The following is a 22,243-nucleotide window of genomic DNA, read 5'->3' on the forward strand; positions in this document are numbered from 1 at the left end:
AAAATGTATCATGATATTTACTGTGTCTTCTTCTAAGGTATCTGTTACCATACCATTTAGAAACACAAAACACACCAAGACTAGGATTTTCTGTGTCAAAGTGTCCCATTGAAATTCAGACACCTCCTTCTCACAGTCTGTGCAATGCTGCGAAGTAAGCAGGGCCTGGACCTCATCGGAAAAAAATCCCTCAACAAACTGCGTGTTTATGTAATGGTGCATGTATTTAGGGCCACTCCAGAGAGATACAGCTGGTTAGACTTGAAAATAACTGCCTGCGAAAACACAAACAATAATTTATGGAACTTCAAATGAGTTTTTGCAAGATGTTTTGATGCATTTTATCTGAATGCTCCCTTGCACATCTAGTTATTAACTATGCCGTTTAGCTACCTTATTTCCTATGGACATTGTACGAAAAGCACCGTGCCTGTGCTTCTCTCTAAACATGCCCTGGTACAGCATCTGGGGTCAGCGCAATAATGCAAAATCCGTTTTTCAAATCTGTCAGCCTTTGAAGATGCTAATACTGCAGGCGATGGTCACTCCGAGTTACATTAATAGGTTCTTATTGTGAACAGTGGAATTAGCTCTCAGAAGAACATCCCTAAATACCCTTTTTGATATGGTGGGATGACAGTAGTGGCAGAGACCATATAGAGAGCTGAAGGGGCCTGAGGATGAAAGCTGGTGGAGAATATTATGACAAAGTGGTTTTTCATCAGAAGTCACTAATGGTGACTGCTTCCAAAGAAGGGTGTTCAAAAATCTCTCTTTTACTTGAAATTTATTTTTATGTTGCAAAATAGTCTCTTTTTTAATGATTTGAGACATGTTTTTAAAAAATTGATCTTTTAAAATGTCAAACATCATTTTAGAAGACCGATATCAATGTGACATTTTTGCAGCTATTGAAATAAAAATCTTTTTTTCTTTTTCCAGATTTTTTTCTGATTGGTAATTACAATTTTTAAGATTTATTATTTTGCTCTAGTCTGGGGGCTGTGGAACTCTTATGGGGGCATTTCATGCCTAATCAGGACCATTTACATAAATGACTACTGCTGCTTCAATTTGCAATCACATGGATATAGCTGAGAGACTCTCCAGCTCTCCAGTCTGTGTGCTCACAGAAACTTTGCCATGACAAAAGCAGCTCCAGGTGGGCCATCTACCAAAGATCCATTCAATGTTCTGCAGATTTTCCTGATCTTCAAGCTATTTTATAGCACTCATAAAGCTAACTCATGGAAAGGCAGTTTAGATATGTCTACGTGAGCCACAGCCAGGGCAGTGATTGCTTTGTAAATAGATGGTATGTTGGAGTCACGCAGTCATTCAGTGCCTCTCCAGCACATGCTGAGGGAAGGTGCCTTCTCTTGTCATCTGTAGGGCAGATTTTGGGATAGTGAGGAGCCCTGGTAACCCTTTCAGATTTTCTCTTTATGCTTAAAGATGTATTAATTCAAACCACATCTAGTTGCTGATTTACAAGCAAATACTGTTCATTACCTTTTCTGCCAAACATCATGTCTTCTGATATCAAACATCAAGGGGGGAAAAATGCATATAATTTACAAATCTAATAACGCATTTCCCATCACACTCCTCTGCATTGCCATGGCCACAAAAAGATGGAATCAGCCAAGATGAAAGCATTTTCAGGGCTGAAGTTTAATGGCTAAAATAATTGCAGAAACATACACATCTCCAAAACAAACCACTTCCAGAATGAATAATGTGTGGAGTAGCCTCTCATCTACTACTCCACTTCACCTCAGTACAAGCTCCCCTGTGAGCAAAACACATACAATATATTGTAGAATATTTCAGACCCTGCAGATCTCTACAGCTGGGACAGCTCTAAGCTGCTGCAAACACACTGCAGGGTTTGCAGAGAGTTAAATAAAAAAGGATGTATTGCTGCTCTTCTTATCTCTTCAAAATCCACCTTCAGAAGGTGAAGACAATTCTTTCTAAATAACCATTTTATTTTTAATTTGACACGTTTGCTTGCATGGTACAAAATCCTCCCTTAAGAAAAGCAAGTATCCACCAGAAAAGTTTTACTGATTCTGCAAGAGTTACTCACAGGTGACTTACAGACTCTGCTTCCTCCTCAGGCAACAGAAATCAGCCTGGCCAGTCTACCCATCTGAGCATCTGCCCAAACTTTGAACCATTAAAATGAGATTCTTCCTTTTAGACTGATACAACTTCCACGTTGGTATGAATGTGAAACTGCAATCTATTTATTTTTCATAGACCTATATAATTAAGACTGTAAAGGCCAACTTATTGAATGCCTGGATAATATGAGTCACCACATTTTATCCAGTTAGTTCCCCTTCTAAATTTTAGCCATCAGATTTAAGGTCTCTCACTATGTGACCTGTTTATTTTAACTGAAAACTACATTTATTTTTCTAGAAAGTCATTCAAAAACAGAAAGCATTTTAAGTGCGAAAAATGAACTGCTTGAATAAAACATAATTGTACTGACATATACTTTACTTAATGAGGATTTCTCACATTAAATCTCCACTGCTTTGTAGAATTGGAAAAAAGAACAACAATGAAAAGGAAAATATTTACCCTAAAATTTAGGGAAAATAAAGCGAGGTTATGACAACAAAAGAACAAAGTGCCTTACTACTCTGCTACTACAAGCTCCTAGATGCTTTAACGTGCAATTCTGGGAAAGGTAATACACAGCTCTTCCTGCCTGCACATGACACCTGGTTGGCCTTATCCAAGAGATCTTCTCTGAGTCTGTAGTCCATGGAGAATATTCCAAACGTGAAATCGTGTGTGATTATTTATAGCCACTCCAGTGATGCTTGGAAGTGTCTAACAAGAGCAGTTGTTCTCTTCAAAGAGCTACCTTCTGCCACCTTTTTGGTACTAATTAGTACAGAACTCAAGGAATTAGACAGTATTCATGGTACAGAATAACAAACTCTCACATTTTTGTCCTTGTTCACACATTTCTCTCTTTTTGGAAGTACTACCTCCCCAGCAACTACATGCTCTGTGATCCTGACACTATTCCAAAGCTCTGATGAGATGCACTATTAAGACGGCAGATATATCAACGTTTTAATTCCAGTTTACAGAGCACATAATAGTCTCTCCTTTGTTTACACTGATAACTTTCCATTTTAAGGATACTTTCAGGATACAAAACTCTTTATCTGTCTTCTTACAGTTACATACTTTTGCATTTACACTGCCTTTTTCTTATGCTTTGTTAAGAAAAGTAGCTGCTGCAGACTGAAACATCCTGTAAACTCATTCATGCTCTAGGAAATGTGTCAATGCTAATATTTTAATAAGAAATGTAGCAAAAGATGCTCATAGGAATGGGTTGTATTATTAAAAAAATACTACTATGTCTACAAAGAAGAAGTTAACAAAGTCTCTCTTTAAAATGCTAATAACAGACAATGGTCTGTGGATAAGTTAATTAGTGGAGCCAGCTTGTGTTTAATTATTTCACTTGACCTGGTGCAGATTTAGACAATAATCCCTTTAGAGAGGGGAAGGGGCTGTTGGAAAGTATGTGATGTATCAGAGAAAAAACTTCAAATCTGCCTGAGCTGAGCGGGTAGTCTTCTATCTAAAATTGGCATGATACACTATTCTCTACTGTAAGACAAGCTCAAATGGAAAAAGAAATGCAGGTCTGAAGTAGAGAGATTATGCTAAGGACCTGGTGAGCTTTCCACTCCGATACTTAAATTTTTTTCTCTCCCCATTCAGCTGGGATTTTACTACTGAATAATGTATAAACCAACTCACTGTAGTCAGAGGTGGGATTTTACGAGCAACTTGAAACAAGTGCAACCAGACTGAACCAGAACTCTCTGAACATACTAAAATGTGTGTGAAGAAAGAAAAGGGTCTATAGACTATTAGTATATATGGAATTTTCTTATAGGAGAGGCTCTGAAGATTTCCACATTTTTTAAAAAAAAGAACTGATTAGGTTGGGTATCCGTCCTATTCTTGCTCAGACTCTGTAATTGGATCCAATTAAAGGTTTGTTTTATCTGAGTAGGTCAACCCCAAATCAAGTAGCTTTTCAATTTGGTAATAGCTCTTCAGTAGCTTGCCCAAATATGAATAAGAAGCCATTACAGTTTAAAATGTGAAACGGTTACAATCTCCTCCAGAAGCTATAGCATCTTAATGCCAGCAATACTTAAAGAAAGCCAAGTGTATAAAAGAAAGTACAAGCCAAATGAAAAAAAAAAAAGAAAAAAAAATACCCACATACTGGGGAACTGCTCTGGCAGGCAGTAATTTGCTTCATACACAATGTGCGAGTGGAAAGAAACTATTCATTTTAGCCAAAGGGTAGGACTCATTCGTGGTGGAATCAGCTCCACAAGAGATGAAACTGGTTGTATGTTTACTTTTATACATTAGTTGTCTCTGTTTTGTGGCTAGAGCATCCTCCTGCATGCATCGCCAGACAGGACATTCAATGCACAGGGACTTGAGATGAAAAACTTCACAGAACAACTAGACTGATAAAAGCAGCACCGTTGCTCTGTTTGATCCTCTTTATTAAAAACGTAATGTGATGGGGAATGAAATACCCTAGGACAAGAGCGAGGCCAGACAAATGCAGGCCACGTGTGGTGTATCACCTTGCTAGATACTAACTGTAGAAAAAAGAGCTATGGTGCCAAGGTGGGATCCCCATCAGCTCTTCTGACAGCCACATTTCACTGGAGCATGGGGACTGTCAGCCTAAGGCATAAAACTCCTCATCATGAAAAACGAAGCCTCCTCAGCTACCAGTCTGCATACATGAAGCCAACCTCTGAAGCTGACCTGCATGGCAAAAAAATCATGGGTCCTTCCTCATCCCTCACAAACCACTGTGACAGTCTCCTTCCTCTAAGAAGCCACGGCACACCCCAGTCATGAATTAGGCACCTCAGCAATGCCAACAGCAAGGCAAAGAATTGTTGAAGACGAGTTCAAAATCAGTGTTAACAAAATCATTAGAGCAGAGAGGGTTTGTAGCACTGCTGTCCTGGTGAGATGTTGACCATGTTGCATAGATAAAATAACAGGAAGAGTGGGATAAGGTTTCATGGAAACTATCAGACCAAGCAGCTCTCTTAAACAAACAGGCATTGTTCAGCCATGTTTTTGCAGGGCGTGCAAAGCGCTCCTTCCCCAAAAGCAGAGGTGTCAAGGATTAAAAGACACACATCTATCAATACAGGCTGCCATAAAGCATGCTCTGCCTGTCCAGGCAGTATGATTAGATGTGTGTTCTCTGCTCTGTCTTAATTCATTAGTGTTTATTTTTGTCAGTGTTATTAACTTCCTAAAGCCCCCAACAACAACAGGGCCATTAGTGTTTAAGCACAGAGAGGATAATGAGTGCACGTGTGCAGATGAAACAAGAGTTAGGCTAAGCTACGCATTTGCTTACACAAACCCACTCTTGAACTGTGACAACAGATCATCACCATTTGTACAACCAGTTAGTCTCCAACCCATTACATCTGTGTCCTGATCATCTTGCTGGCAAATTTCTTTTTTTTTTTTTTTTTGAGGTAAATACCGTGGCTATTTTCCTCTCTGCTCATTGGGCTTCCACAGATTCCAACCTATTTACAAGTTTTTTTTTTCTGTTTTTCTTTTTTTTTCCTAGAGAGCTGTTTTGGTCCTTAAAAGTTTCTCCTATCATCTCCAAAAACTACTTTCTTTTTTGTGTGTGTGAGAAATACATACTCATGCTATTGTCTTCCAGGCCCACAGCTCAGAGCCCCTGCTCTATCAGTCTTACCATTCTGCCTATTAGTTTTTTATCAAGGAAAACCAATCAAAAATAACTTTCCATACACACGAGCTCTAAAAACTGATCGACAGCATTGCATTCAGACAGTTGCAGCAATCATGCATAAGACAGAAAGGTACAGGTGATTCTGGAACCAACTACCAGAGAGACAATCAGCCACTGCTCTTTGGGAAATGCAAATGGGGAGAAATATTCTTTCCAGGTACAGTACCAAGGTTTCAGAACCACTGACATAATTCCCTTCTCATTTAAAACAAAAGGCATTGTTCCTCTGATGAGGCTTTGCTCACATCTCTCCTGTACTGCAACGAGAGCTACCGAGGAATCCACTAAGCAATGCTGGGCCAACAGTGCGCGGAGCAGACCCGAGCCCTCCCCATCTGCTAACTTCTGGTAGCTCAAATTACTACAAGTGGCCCTCCACTGGGTGCACGATGCATTTCCAAAGGCACTAAATGGGGTTAATAAAATGAACCTTCTTCACTGATGAGTGGGAGTGCTCCTCACCATAATTTGCTGAAAAAGGTCATTCTTGCCTGTAATGAGAAAATGAAATGCATGCTGGAATGATGGAGCAAGCTCAAATCAGTCCTACGTACGATGTAGAAACATAAACCAGAATCAAGCATAAATCTACTGGCTAAATTCAGCTTATGGCTAATCAGCTCTTCCTTTGACAGGATATGCTGCTGTGGAAATGGGATAATTTTATAACTGAATAATTTAAACGGTTTTATCTTTAAGTAACGATTTCAGACATATTAATATATAAAGCCTTAGTATTTACATTTTTGTTACATGGACCTGAAAAATTACAATGTATCAGGAATAACGGCATTTGGTGATAAGTGACACATATATGGAGTGGCTTTCATTCCCCAGAACGGCTTTGTGTTTCACAAATCCCCAGGATGGCGTGTGGCAGGGAGGGCAGAGCCTGCTGGGTGGCAGGTGGGGAAGAAATGTCTCTCAGTAGCAAAGCAGCCAAAAAGGGACAAGAAGGGGCACGTAAAGGTCTCTGACCAGCTGTACTGAATATAATATTTTACCTGCTTACCCCTGTTAAGACTCTGGTAATATATGTCTGTCTACAAGATATATTCAAGAAAGACTTCCAACCATTATTTGAATACTGCTATAAGTGGAGAAGCCACCTACCCTTAGAGGTAACAGTCCTTCATCATCTCAGTCACAGGAAAACACTTTGGGAGCCCTCAAGTCTAGAAGCTAAATATGGAGATTTGTGGTCCAAATTCAGAGAAATAGATATGCCTTACTGGTAAAATAATTGCTAGTCTCTCACTCTCATTCTCCTCCTGTGAGTTCAGCTGCAGATGCATTTTTCTGCATATGTTTTAATGCAGCGATAGAGGAACTTCATCTTTAAAAGCAAAATACTTGTCTTCAGCAAAATCAAACAGCCTTGTTTTAGTTCTTCTCTGGGAAAAATAATAGAGAGAACATGAAAACCAGAATCCTACTAAATTTACAGAACTCCTGCAATAGATACAAATAGCAAATGCTGTGCACACTAGATTGTGCCTGTCAGAAGGTGATATCCTCTTACCAGCTCTGCATTAGTCCTCACTGCTCCTTGGAGATGGCTAATTTGAGCATGGAAAATGAGAAACAGAAATTCTGACGATGCAGCCAGGCCATCTAGATGTCACTTTCCCTCACTCTTTGTATTTTGTCAGTACACATACACGACTGATAATCTGCTCAGATTCACCATGTATCACCTGCATGATGCAGAGAGCCTTCAGGCTTGTGCTGCACCAGATGTTCCTCCAGCCCTGCTCTGGGGAGGAGGTGCAGCTTTGCAGAACATCGCATTGACATGCAGTGAGGTGGAATAATTAACACAGGTGACCATAATTTAGAACAGAATAAATTCCTTTTGTTGTATTCCAGGGGCGGAAAAAGGATTAAAAGATGCTGCACTGTCCTGTCAGAGGAAAATTTCCTGGTGGTGCAAGCAAGGCTCAGCCTGTGTTACCTGTCTGCTACAGTTAGGGTATTGGCTGGCTGGCAAAACCCAGATCAAACCCAGCCTGTATGGCAAAAACCAAACCTAGACTGGCTGGCAAACCCAGATAAAAAACACCGTATGCGATATTCCACAAAGGACAAATTGTAGCAGTCCCAGTGGCTAAACTAATCCCTATCACCAGTGTCACACCTTATTTAACCCTAGTCAACATTTGAAATCAAGTTAACAAGGAGATTTTGAAAAGATACTGCAATGGCCTGGAGATATAGGTACCCCAAATAGTTACTGCAGGTGGTAGACACCAATCACAGCTCAGTTTTGGAGGAGCAGAGCACCACTTTTTTGTTGTCTTTAACCTAACATTTAAAAATTCTGCTCTACAAGAAATGCCTAGTTGCACCAAAACCAGAGCACTGGAAAAGAAATCAACTGTCTCTACCAATAAGAAGAACTTTCCTCTTCCCCACAAAAATCCTGCCACTTCGTTCAGAAATCGAACAAGGTACTAACTCAGTTGCTGGCAAACTCTCCCTTTTATCTTTCACTCACTTCAGGAAGACTAGCAACATTGCATTTTTGGAAAGCCAAGTGTAGTAATCATAGAATCGGATTGCATGCATTTTTAAAAACATTTGCAGCAGCAGAGCGCCAATCACCTTTAAAAGAAATACAAACATTCAGAAATTCAGAGGAAGCAACTTAGAGCTCCCGACTGTCTTCATTCATTTAACACCAGATGAACATGCTGGGAAGGGTCTCCTTTAAAAGAAGACCTCAGAAAGTTAGCAACATTACACTACAAGCACCACGGAGCCAAAATACTTATTATCTCATATAAGGCTGGATGACATTTGAGATATCTCAACGTTTATTGGCCTGCCAGCAGAATGTGAAATCAACCAGCCCCTTTTCTCTCCGATCTTTTTTCTCCTTTTTCCCCTGCTTGCTCAAAGTCTGCGTTCATCAAATATTTAGTGGAAGCTCTTCAGAGGATGATATTGCCTATACTATAGCCCCAGTGTGGGTTTACTGTGAGACAGATATTCTGCCACCGAAGAAATCAAAAGAGCTGATCTAGTTGAGTGACTGCACCAGGAGCTCACTGGTGGCTGTCAGACCCATCTTCTGGGCTTCGTCCCTGCCCGCGACCCCAGCAGAGCAGCGGTGGACAAAATAAGTGAACTTGCATAGCAGATCTGGTCCCTTTGCAATGCTTATCAGGAGAAATGCTCCTTTTCAGTATGGAAAAGAGAAATATCAGTGTTTCTGCCTGTTTCCAAGCCCCAGCTAGGGACAGCTGACCCTTTTTTACCCCTTGTTATTTTCTTCTCAGTAGAAAAGAGCAAGGACATCTTGAATTCAGATAAACTGCTAAATTAAGCTATCACTTGGTTAGCAATTCCAGGTAACCCATTTCTGCAGCAGCCTGCCATAAACTGAATTAAATAGCATGGTTCCCCCCCGCCCTGCCCTGAACTTTGTTACAACCTGCCCATTTTCCATGTTCGTAGCCTTCCCTATTAATCCATAAATCTGTGTTCCAACCACTATTTGATCTTTCCCTCCTAGCTTTAATAAACCAGCTACAAATTCACTACATTTTCTTGACATTTTCCTGTATTAGAGCAAGTATCTACTTTTAACCTTCTCATCTCAGCCTGGCTGTTTGAATGTACCTTTGAACCTCTGTCACATTCTAAATCCCTATGATTTTCCCTATTAGTTCAAGGGGTAGACATTTCTTTGTTTCACCTTTGGCATTTTTCACCCTTAGGCATCCAGGAGCTTAAATCAGACTGTTGCCAAACTATCCTCCTTTAATAATTTTTATGAAGTGCAGTCCAATTATCTTTATCTTCCTTGGGGATCCATTCAATTAAGCACAGTCGTAATGAGTGAATGGACACAGAGCATTGTAACCATATTTACATCCAGATTAATGGGAACCAGGTAAGATAACTTTAAAGCCATCAATATTTTAATACCTTGGCTTTTCATTTTGCTATCTTCCATGTCAGACACATTTAGAGAGACCAGCACAATTTTAGAGGCTGAGTTTTTAATTTCCTCCTTGGTTTGTGGAAATGAGGGTTTAGAAACAGCAGTAAACTACATGAATTTGTCTTTAAATAGGTTTCTTGCAGGTTAACTGAAACACTTCTCGTGATAAAAAGCAAGTTGGAAAGCTTAGTCCAGCTTCTTGGACATTTCTTGAATTGAACATAATGGAAAAAAACAGTAAATAACCAATCCTTAAGTGGAGATGCTGAGACCACTGCTAAGTTTTGCTTAGAGAGCATGCAAGAGATGCTGAGCTAAAAACACCAGTTTTGAAGTGACTTTTCTCCCCACTGAAAGACAAACGTTGGATCTGCACTACAGACCTATCCCTCACATACAGAATAGCTTTGACAGTTCCTTTCACACCTTCTTTAAGGCACCTTTGCATCACAGGAGCAAGGTAGAAGGATCGAACTTAGACTGCCAACCGGGTTCTGTTTCGACACAGCTTACCATAACAGTGTCATAGGCACTGATAAATGTGTCAATAAGCATTTGGAGAAATATCTGGTATCCAGGGAATTTATATTGGTTGTAGTAGCTTCAGCTGAATAGGTCAGATTTGTTAACATTTTAATTTACACAAATCTGCATTCCAAATACTGCTCTTAGGCTCCTTTTCCTAACAACGAGAAAATGTCAGCAGCAAAACCAAATTTACTCCTCTAATAGCTTTCTCAAGATTTGAGGAAAAACAAACAAAAACAAAAAAACAATCTGTGATAGAGCCATGGTAGTGCTTAAACACATTTTTCAATTTAGCCCTAATATAATTTTATGTTAATAAAACAGAAACTTTTTGCCAATTCCAGGTGTAATCCTGAAAGGCAGCGGAGAGCACTGGGAAGGAGCATGTCCCATAGCTGCAGGGCAGCCCCAGGTCTGCGCCCAGGGCTGCTTGTTCTGCCTTGTTCCGAGTGTCCCTCGCCCATCCTGTGGGATGCTCAGCACTGCGTTTCCACACACAGAGTGCCAATTTACCGTCACTTCCCAGACCTGGTGCAACAGCGGGCCTAACACAAAGCATATGGTTCCCCTGAAGTTTTTAATATACTTCAGGCGCAATGAGATAAATCTGAAAAAATATCACCGTTCGGCTTTACCCTTTTCCCCTATTTATCGCCTGCCTCTTTTTTTTTCAGCTGATTTGCTGAGATTAAAACCTCTCGCCCAACTCGCTACAGCAATCCATGTCTCTGAAATTAATATAAACCTATGACCTTTCTCTGTTTGTAAAGCCCTACATTGCAGTGCTGGCCCCCACTGATGTCAGGGGGGCAATAAAAGTTCTGTCATTTCCTTAAAGCCAGCATTTTCCTGCCAGAATTCAGATCCCTCCCCAAAGTCCTCTGCCGCCGTCTCCTGAGGGCAGCCAGCAATCTCTCTTGCAGCCTCCATGCAGCCCTGGAGCAGAAAAGCAGCCCCAAATATGTGAAGAAATGGGCACAAGCCACTGAATTTTTTATGTTGATGTAAGTGAAGTTTGTGAAGATTGTGTGATGAATGTTGATGAACGCATATTTTCATGATATTAATGATGTGCACAGCAACGCACATCGGCTATTGCTTGTCAGAGCGTTGCAGCTGGGCTGATGGTGCCACTGGGGCTGAACTGTAAGGGAAAAAATTTCTTATGTGCTGGGGGACACAGACTTCATTCCTTCAGGGCTGGTGTCCCCATCGGTCACAGGGGAGGAAAGGAGAGAACAGAAGAACAAAACCAATTTCTGGTGTTTTCTCTTAGAAATGCATACTTGATGCTCTCAGAAATGGATTTTGCAAGACTTCTTGTCTCTGGGGACTGCCTCAACTCAAATATCTCAGCTTATGGCTAAAAGTAAGTCCTTACTTTTGTGTATGTTGCATAGCAATACTATTGGTGGCTATCCGTTCAACGAACAAATGACCTTTCTGTATCACTTAAAATCTGATCCAGTAAGATCTCCTAACCACAGTGGACAGGTGACATTCCACGAACCACACAGTCCAATGGGGAAAAAAAAGCAGAATTTAAGTTCCCCTCTCACTTCACACCCATAGACTGCTGTCTCCTCCTTCCACGCCAACCCTCCCTCGAGTTTTGTTTAACGTGTGAGATATAAATGCTTTCTCCTTAAGTTATACTCACAACCAGAGAAGGCAGAGCTCTATGAATCATACTACGTAGCTTACACTACCAGACCACGTTTTGGTCCTTTGTAATGGTATTTTTTCTGTATTTGGAAAAGTGTAACTTGTAAAATACCAGGAAGAAGGGCTATTAGAAACAGGACTGCACACAAAACCAAAATCACAGAGTTGATAACATACAACATTTATCTAGTCTAGAAACAATACAAGAATGCCATCATGAAACGCTACATTTGTGGAATATAGGCTGTGTAACTGCTTCCAAAGATAACGTACAGAGAGGTCTAGAATGGCCTATAGTCATACACCCCTTTTTCTGTCCCATCACAGAAGGGGGAGAGATGTCAACTTATTCATCCCCTTTTCCTTCTGAAGTATTTTCTGTCTTTGAGTTGTGCACACTTATACAAGGAAAATACCAGCATCTCGAGTCTGAAGACTCTCCCAGGGTTTCACTGACCACTGTGAATTAAGACAACAGTATCACACCGAAGCCACAATGCCCCGCAGCCACTGCAGGAGCAAAGACCATGATCTCCACACTGCAACACAAACTTTTGGAAAGTTTGGATTAGAGAGAGGATTTGGACTTTGCGGGTCAGTAACCCTCAACAATTGGATAACCGGTATGACGGTTTTCAAACTCACCTCTCTGTCAAGGCCAGCAGCCACGGTGACGATGTCTCCTGTCTCGCTGTTAATGGTAAACATGTTTTGTGACGGGCTCTGTGGGGTCTGAGTCACAATTCGGTATCTCACCATCCCGTTCGCTGTAGTACTGTCATCAGCATCATTCGCAGTCACTGTCATCACATAGGTACCTTGGAACAAGAGAAGACAAAATATCAGGACTATCGCATTGCACAGCAGGTTGAAGTCTCATTGACTCAGGGTTGTGCATTTTACTCAGAAATGCACAGAGTAGATGTCCCATTTCAATCTAGACATTGCGAAGACTATGAAAATAGCAACACTGTTGAGACTAGATGATCTGTAAGGATACTGATTACGTGTCACTGATATATGAAGAGAAGTTATATGAGGATATCTATGATTAACTACTAATTCTTCCAGTGATTGTAAGTCTAAGGGCAGCATTTTTTGTCCTGTAATTTCATATAAATTCTACCAGGACATTTTTTTTCCATTTGCCAATCACTTCATTCACATATATTCAAAAGTATTTTCAGAGTTTAACAGAGGAAAGCCTGTCAGAGTTCTCAACAGCTTCAGAAGGATGCCACCAACACGCTCAGGACCCAACAAGATGCCTAGTGCAGCAAGGAACCTTCTGCTGCCTCTTGTTTTTGGAGAAACGTCCACCTTTCCAGCTCCTTCCAGAGAAAAAACAACATTTCTTCAGAGCAAACGGAACAGCTGCTGCCCAGCAGGACAGAAAATCAATGATTTGGTATGTGTGGCCAGTGATGTATTGAATCATTGGTTTGTTTCTTGCTAATCATCAGTGTCTTCATTTGCCTTGCAAAAAAAAAGAAATCCCTACTTTCTAGATACTGTTGGGAGCGCACTGATGCACTGACAGGCTCATTATCACTGGAGTTTGGCAGCAGGGTGTTCTGCTAAAGTGGGAAATTATCATTATGAGGGTAAAAGATGTTACTTGATTGGATGGACTCCTGCAGATGCATGGTCCTGTGACCCCCCTGAGCTCATAGGGCCCAGCTTTACACTTGTTATACCGGTAGGAGAGAAAGACTGAAAGGGCAGACACATATTGCCTGCAAAAAGCAATCTGCAACAGTGTATGAATCTAATGATATGAGACCTGAAAAGGAGGAGTAGGAGGCAAAGAGACAGTGAAACCAGACATAACCTTGCTTAACAACCATCAGAACCCAACAGCATCAATGGAAAGTACCGCTTGTACACTGCTCATTTGGGAACTCTGAACACAATGAACCAACTTATGAGCGTGTCAAGCTAGAGGAGATGCAAAGTGGTCCCAGCAAGAACCCGGGCTCAAGACACTGCCATGTGTTGTTTTGCAAAAAAAGAGCTGAGCTCGTTCTGCCCACTTGGTTAGATGCGAGCCGCTGGCAAACTTGAGGCCATGTGGCTACATCAGTATTGCATCATGTCTGACCTAATACGGCCAGATTCCCAGCTTGATCACAAAGTTAACCAGCTTCCAGTTCAGAGAAGGCACAGAGAACCAGAGGGCTTGTATTTGTTTGCAGGAGAATTAAAGAGCTACCCCTTGCTCTAAATGGGCAGCTCTATCAACAGCTGCAGCATGCCCAAAATTGCAGCCTACTCAAGCATCCCGAAGACACTCAGCATGCAGGCAATGCCCCCAGTATCTTCCCCAACTTTGGGAAAAAAACATTTTTCAGTATTAGTGGCTTCCTAAGTTTGTATTTTTGCAGTGTGGAAAATGCTTTCCTGAACTCCTTCCATCTGGCTCTCTCAGGCTCTTTTTGTTCTCTGCGGTGATACATACCCCTGTGAGTTTTCTTAGTTCAATAAGAATTATAGATTAAAAAATAAATGAACGTGTAAGACAAATTCTAATGATGAATACATTCCTATCATTCTGTGCTAATCCTGATCCACGTTTGTGAAATGAAAACTAACTATTCAACAACTTTAACGTTTTTCCAATCAATAAACTTCAGGAGGAGGAAGGAGCACAGAATTGAAACAAGGTTGCACAGGCAATGGATTTTATCCTTTCTCTTCAAGCATTTTTTTTTCTCTTTTGCAAAACCAGTTATCATGAGACAACTGATACAAATAAAGAAGCCATTCCTTAGATAGGTACAGGGGAAACGTACAGGAGAAATTTAAATAGGAAATATGCTGAATGAGGAGACGTTTGATTTGAAATCTATGTTATCTTAATGCATTCTATACTGAAAATATCTCTGAACAGAATGTCAAAACCTGGGGCTAATGAAAACAGAAGTGGAAGAGGAAAACAGAATCTATTTTAGGACATGTGCAATCTTAGGACATACTCCAAATAACAGGTGGTATTTTGTGATTCATTTTAAGTGCAAGAAAAAGCTCAGAAAGAAAAGTTACTGGGGCTCCTGCAGTCCTGGTCCCTCCTCGTTCAGGGTCTCTCAGACTGCACCACAGGAGATGGGGGGTTCCCAACCTGGCAAGAGGTTGCAGCTGTGGTGGGCATGGGGGTGACCTGACAGGAGCTCTGTCGTGGATGGGGGACATGTATACAGCAGGTGTCCTTCACTCTCACCCTCACCTTCTTGCTTGTTTTCTGCCATGTTGTATTTTGACCACTGGACTGAGCACATCTGCTCTAAAAGAAACAACTATTTTGGCGGCATTTGACCTACGTCTCCATAAGGGAGATGGGACTGGACAAATGTCTCTAACGTCATGAACTGACACCAGGGAGCTGTATTTCAAGGGGCAATCTGCTCCCTATCCATCTCATATCTTTAATTTCCCTTATGAAACCCAACCGCAGAGAAAATAAAGAGAGGAACTTGGCATTAATTACCAACTTGTAACTTAATAAAGCATCCTCTGCAAAGGGCCCTGTGTGGCTGCAGCACTCTGCAGCGCACGGTGGAAATCCAGCAGCCGCTTCCTTCCCCGGCTCTCTGCTGCTCCCTGGGGCTGTTTGTCTGACCACAGTCTGCTGGAAACCAGTTGCAAATTATTTCTTCGTTTCTGCAGTCTGGATGGTGGCTGGGAAGACCTGATATGTCCGTTCCCATATTTCCCACTTGGCAATGCAGACCCAAGGGCAGCAGCCTGATGGCATCTCCTGTTCCCCTGCTGAGAGCCATTCCCAAGGACTGCTCCCAGGGGATCCGTTGCTCTAACCTGCACTCACCGTCAATGTTCCGCTCAGTTTTCTGTACATTTACTCTGTCTTTAAGCAAGACATATCCTCGAGATACCGGTGTGCTGCGGTGAATGACATAAACATATATCTGTGCACAACAACTGCAGTAGAGTGCTGTGGATATATGCTGCTACAGAGCCTAACATCTTCTGGGTGCTATAGAAAGTCTCCCACTATAGGAAGGTGGTTGGTGATGATTTACCTACTATAAAGTTTAATAATGTCATGTTTCTATGTTATATGCATGGGGGTATATCTTCATATACTTTATATTAAAATAAAGGAAATACATCCTCATATCTAGCCCCTGTTACTACACAAATTAGGCAAACATACACTGGCAGACTGTACATTTCTTACACACTCGAGGGCTGAGACTGGTATTGTTAGGATTCAAGTGAAAAAATCCTAAAAGTGTCCTAGTTTTGGGTCAGACCTGGCCACCGGTGACGGAAATAAAAGAGAGGTGTACAAACACAACAAGAGGGTCTTCATGCTTTTGGTGCGTGAAAGAAGCATTAGCTTTATTTTCTGCTCTGAAGGACTTGCTTACAAGCATGCTGACAACATAAAATGAATGCACAAAGTGCCAAAACTCTGAATTTTGCCCAAGTCTGTGCTGTGTATCAAATAATGAACACCCAGTCCAGATGCTGTTTGATATAACTGTATTAACCTACACACCTGGCCTGCTAACTCAGGTAGATAACCTGTTGAAAGAAAAACATTTCTCATCAAATCAGGCACATGGTATGTTAAATGAAATACCTAACCTAGTACATCATGTCAATATTAAATCACATTTGTTGCATGTTGAACAGCTCTTCTAAGAAGCAGATTGAATTATCATGCACAGCTAGTGATGACAAGATTACTGTGCATTAGCTTTTCATTAACTAATGTGCCAAGTTCATATATCACCTGAGTTAAAATTAATGTATGGCACGGTGAAGGAAGTCTATCAGTAAAAGGCAAGACCCCAGGAAACTGAACTTCACAATGCATTCCCTTTTATTTCCCAGAGACTGCCATCTCCGAGATATTATTTTGTCAAATGAGATATTTTTGTTTCAACCTGACAATAGACAAGAAAAAAAGAGAGATGCTTGAAAGCACCCCTAACGGAAAATATTCCCATTAGATTAATCAAGCATTCTGCAGGATGGGTAAAATAACACCTTACAGAAACTGGGGAGACAGAAGCAAAGGGAGATCATTTTTTACCTGTATATTCAGTTTTATTGATTTTAAAATTAATTGCATCTGTTTGTAAAAGACTGCAAAAAGATTTGATGTTCACTATATCTCATTCGATCTGTGTATGTTTGTAAAGTAAAAAAGGAGCAAAACAAGCAAGATAGCTTCCCTGTATATATACGAACAGATAAACATACAGTCATAAACAAATGTCTCCTGAAAATTGCTCTGGAATGTGAGAATCAGGGTGATTCTTTCTAGCTCAGATGCTCCCAAAGCATGCCAAAGACTGCTGATTCCCATCACATTGTCTGCAATCTCCACTCTCCCATCTATGCAACTGCATAATGTAAAGACTGGGCTGTCATGGTTTTAAGGCATACAAACAATATCTCAGCACAGTTGTGCTCCCAAAGTCTTTGTTACAACTGCTTTATAATTACCATTTTTCTAAGCTGGTTTGATATCCATTAGTTAGATTTAATGCATGTAAAAAGAAAGAGCTAATGGGCACTTATCAGGAATACAAATAAAAAAAGACAAAAAGCCTTTCACTTTGCCCTTTATACCACATATTACTATAAAAATACACAATCCTCGCTGTCTAATCCTGTGATATAAACAGAAAAGCTAAAACTTTTTTTTTTTTTTTTTTTTTTTTTTTTACTGATAACGCTGATTCTCTATTGAGCTTTATCTTACAATTTATGTTTTTTAATGGCTGGTAAATGGTTGCAGAATCATTAAAGGTTGGTTAACCTTCTCAGTCTAATTCTGACCTACAAGATACTTAATTTAATCATTCCCCCATAGAAAAGGATTGAATCATTATGTGCAGACATGTGGTGATGGCCATATTACATTAGATCTTCATTAACCCAAGTTAATAATGGCTTTGTACTAATGGAAACCTCCCCTTCCTCCTAATTTTTTTTTCCAAGTCGAGAAGCTCACTTAGTGAATACTCTGTATCCGATGCTGGATAGAGAGAAGACAGTAATTGTTGAGGGGAAGATTAAATACTGAAAAGTAGTGTAAAATTTACAACACTTCCTAAAAATAAAATTTTCAGTGCAGAAGAGTTTCCTGATATTGGCTTTCTTCCCCACAGAGGACAAGATCTCATGGCCCTACTCACAACAGGAACACTGTGCCCATTAAGTGATTTCATGCATTGCAGCACGGTTTCAGGAACAGAAAGACAGCACGCTATAAAAGCAAAGTGTCAAAATCAGATTACGATAAGTACAATGGGATCCTGAACAAGTCCTCAAAGTACAACTATACCCATAATTACTTAAATACAATTTTTCTACAAACAATGCTATTTTCTTTCTAATGAGCACGTAGAAGTGTGCTTGTGGTATTTGTCTTTTTAACTGGCTCCAGGCATGCAGGTTGTGATGTGCAGAGCGGTCCCGAAGATACTTTTACTTGCTCTAACTCAGGTAGCAGTAGCAGTCTAAGTGGTACAGCACAGAGCTGCTCATGGCAGAATTTACCTTGCAGTAAGTATGGATGTTAGAGCACTATTTGGAGAACTGCTGTAGCATCAAAGACTAAAATGGCTCAGCAAATAAACCTGCATCCTCAAGTGAAAAAAAAAAATCTTTTCAGTGGGTGATTTGAAGCACTTTCACATATTCACTGTTAAAGATTTCAAGGGAAAAACAAGGAGCAGACTCACCAAAGGTGTTCAGTGGAGTCGTATAAGTAAATAGGAACGTGTGCAAGACATCAAGATGACAAGTGCCTGAAACTCTACTGCAGATGTAATAAATTGCAAATATACTTAAATTAAACTGCATCCCACACGCTCTGGATAGAAAACTAAATAGAAACAGCACTTTCCTTCTAAATGATATTCCTTCAGTCATAACTGATAGCTGCTGTCATTCTCTCTCCCCATTATTTTTGTAATCACTGGCAAATTTTGACCTTTCAAGCAGCTAACCTAATTCATAAAGGATGCCACTTCCTAATTAGTGGAGACATCAGATCCTCAGCCTCAAACAATGCAAGAGTCAGCCTAATGAGAATAAAGAGAGCAAGTGGGTCTGGAGAGATGACTGAGCAAGATGAAGCAGCTGCTGTCACCCGGAACTGAAATAATGCCTTCTTATCATTAAAAATAAAACAAGTATCTCAGGAGAGGAAATGAAACGATGCACCAAATACTATGCACATGTGAGCAGGGCCAGATTTGAAAATAACACCTGTACAGCAGTCTACGGCCTGCCGAGACCTCCAGCACCACAGAGAAATAACAGAAGCAAAATTTCAAGATGGGCAAAAGCACACTGAGCCTCCGAGCAAACAGTTCTGATTGCATAAATCGATGAGCCTCAGCTCGGCTGAGTTCCTGCAGATGAGACCTCTCCATTCCCATAGGCGAATTCAAAAAATGGAGAAACCATGACTTAGGATGAGATATCCTGAACACCACCACCAAACTGTGCTTAGAAATACGGCTGGGTTTTGTGTGTAGCTGAAGGCATGTGCGACCAGTGAAACCAGGCATATGTGACCAGGCTGAGCAAAACCTGGGGCTTAACACAAGGCTAGAATCCAACCCTTGAATTTTGACTGAGAGTAAGAACCATGCAGATTCACAACAGTTTCTCAGCGTTTCCAGTGCACAGCAGGAAATCTTGATGGACATCTGTAGACTGCTAGTGCAATCAGGTATTTGGGATTTACAGTAAGCAGCGCTCTGCTTGGCTCAGCATGAGAGCAGGAGGCAGAGGACGCGCTGCTGGAGCGCTGCTGCCTCCCCTCCCTGCGTCACGGTGAGACGCTGGCGGCATCGCAGGAGGTCTCTGGGAAAACAGCGAGATCAGCTCCGTCTCCTTCCAAACCCATCCAGAACACTACATGCATTGTCTTTTAAAATGTGGTAGCAATAGGAGATGAGGAACAAAAGAACAAAAGTTCACTGATTTTGTGGATTCACCCATCGGACCACAGCTGCGGTAAATGTTTGCTGGCTGGTAGAGGCTAGACTTGTGTTCATCGTGCGAAAGGCAAAAAAGGCAGTCGTGTACATGTCTGTGTACACCTACACAGGCAGACACCTGAACACCTAAAACACTGGAACTACATTTTGGTATTATTACAGGTGGGCTAAATAGCATCACCCATGTAATCCCTTATCATCTACAATTTTTTGTTCCTTTTCTCTTGTATTAAGTGCATCTTTAGAACAGTTGTTTTGTAGCAATACATGTAATATAATGTAATAATAAATGTAAATATAAATATATATAGTATATATATATTACTAGATTGTTTGTAACTGCTGGTTAAAATGTAGTGGAGAGCGGACTACTGCAGAGTCATAACTCACTTCAAGAAAGGTCTCAGAACATGATTTCCACATTGTTTTTCTTTGTATCAACCTGGCCATTTTTTTTTTTTTCTGGAGGAAAAAAACACCAGTCGGGGGATTTGCATTTTTTTTTCTCACTTACAGTCCTATAATTCACTTCCTTGCTATTGGGACTAGATGCTTCTGAAAAGGAAATTAAGAAGAGCACGGATTTCATAACCACTCACCTCGAAATAAAATGGAAAGCACTACGATATGTGTGCAGAAAAACAATTTCTTAAAATTGTGCTTGTCTGAGCAAAAGAACTTAAAGAGAATATTGTATATCCCAAGTCTGTGTGTAATGTGTGAGAGAATAGAGTCGGGCTGGACAAAGGCATTTTTAACAGCACATGAAGTGCAAGGACCAGACTAGCATCTACCAAGAAGAACAAGATAGCGCTGCATTGGGGCGTATGTTCAGGCTTCTCATGGGCCCAGAAGTAATGCACCCGAGCTGTGAAGAGCTCTGGGAAGACTGGAAAAAATTGTTGAAGCTTATTCTGGCATGTGAAGATTTTATCTTTACATGGTCTCTCTGAAACACATCGAATTTGCATTATTTCTGGCTTTCACTGCTATCAGCAGGAAAAAGCACCTGACACAGGCCCCAGACTCCCCTGTGCGATGCCCATCGCGAGCAGCCTGAGCTAGCTGAGGTCTACAAACCTCTGTGGGTGCTCTGGTCAGCCAGAGTTTTCCTTAATGAAGAGTACCAAATTTACCTCCATGCTGGTAAAAGAATATTAAACATTTTAATTATGAGCAGCAGAACTATGTTTTTGCAATGATTCATAACGGGAGAAAGGGGTTTGCACTCAGTGCCCCATTCATTTTCAAAAATGAAGCTGCTTCTCTTTGGTGATTCCAGATTTCGGGCACTGCCACTTTCCTTTTCTCCTGTTCCAGCCAGTAACACCCGCTCTGTTTTTCCACTGTAAGAACAACCTGCAGGACACCAAACACCTCGTCACTAATTGTACTACCAGGATGGAAAAGAGGAAGGAGCTCGAAACGCAGAATCCAGATTGTTCACATGAATACATATATATATATACACATGCAACTATAGGCCTTAAAAGATTAATTTCACATGCCTTAAATTGCAGTTTAATTTGAAAACTAATTCAGCCTCATAATTGGCTTTCTGCTCAAATCACTGAGGCTAAAGATTTAAATTCTTAATATTCAGATGACTTTCAAGTTTCTGGCCCCATCTGTGCGTTAGTCCATGGTGTTAATCGCTAAGGGAATCTCTGCTAGCATAGATATAAAATAAACAAACTGGGACACTAATAGAATAATTGACTTTTTAAATCCTTGTTTTTTTTTTTTAATATACCGCTTATTTTTATGAGATTTCTTTAACTCAATTTGCCACATATAGATTTGGCTCCCAGATATTTCATTTTTCACGTGGCATGCTATCAACAATTATTCTATCAGAGTTTCATGAAATCAGCAGCAGACAGGGAAATTTTAAATTACAACATTTTTCATGTAAGAAATACTGATTTTCCTTTATTTTGGAGGGCTGTCTGTACTTAGCAATCTTTCACACCACTTGTAGGGAGGGTGGCCAGGATAAACCATCCTGGAATTAACAACACCGCAAGAAAGAGCGAGCTAGCTGAAACCCGAGTTTAAAAGAAGCCACTTGGACTTTTGCTTTATTGACTTGAAAGGGACCAAGATGCATCCAGAGGGTTAGTGAACTGGAAAGGATGAATGAGAACGGAAAAGGCCAGTCTGACAGGAACAAATTGTTTTGGAGAGATGTGTTAATTTTTGACAATCTTTCTGTTAAAACAAAATAGATACAACCCTGAGCAA

The 22,243-nt window shown here is 40.7% G+C and overlaps 1 protein-coding gene across 3 annotated transcripts in view; it reads right to left on the minus strand.

Annotated features, from left to right (window-relative positions):
• Positions 1-22,243, minus strand: part of CDH4 (cadherin 4) — a 455,912-nt gene that overhangs the window by 67,871 nt on the left and 365,798 nt on the right. For all 3 annotated transcript variants that reach the window (XM_035548142.2, XM_035548145.2, XM_035548146.2), the window contains one exon: positions 12,657-12,829. In XM_035548142.2, the coding sequence (XP_035404035.1) occupies positions 12,657-12,829 (173 nt within the window). The remainder of the gene's footprint in view (positions 1-12,656; positions 12,830-22,243) is intronic.

This window comes from Cygnus atratus, chromosome 16, assembly GCF_013377495.2.
Source record: "Cygnus atratus isolate AKBS03 ecotype Queensland, Australia chromosome 16, CAtr_DNAZoo_HiC_assembly, whole genome shotgun sequence".
NCBI classification, from domain to species: Eukaryota; Metazoa; Chordata; class Aves; order Anseriformes; family Anatidae; genus Cygnus; species Cygnus atratus.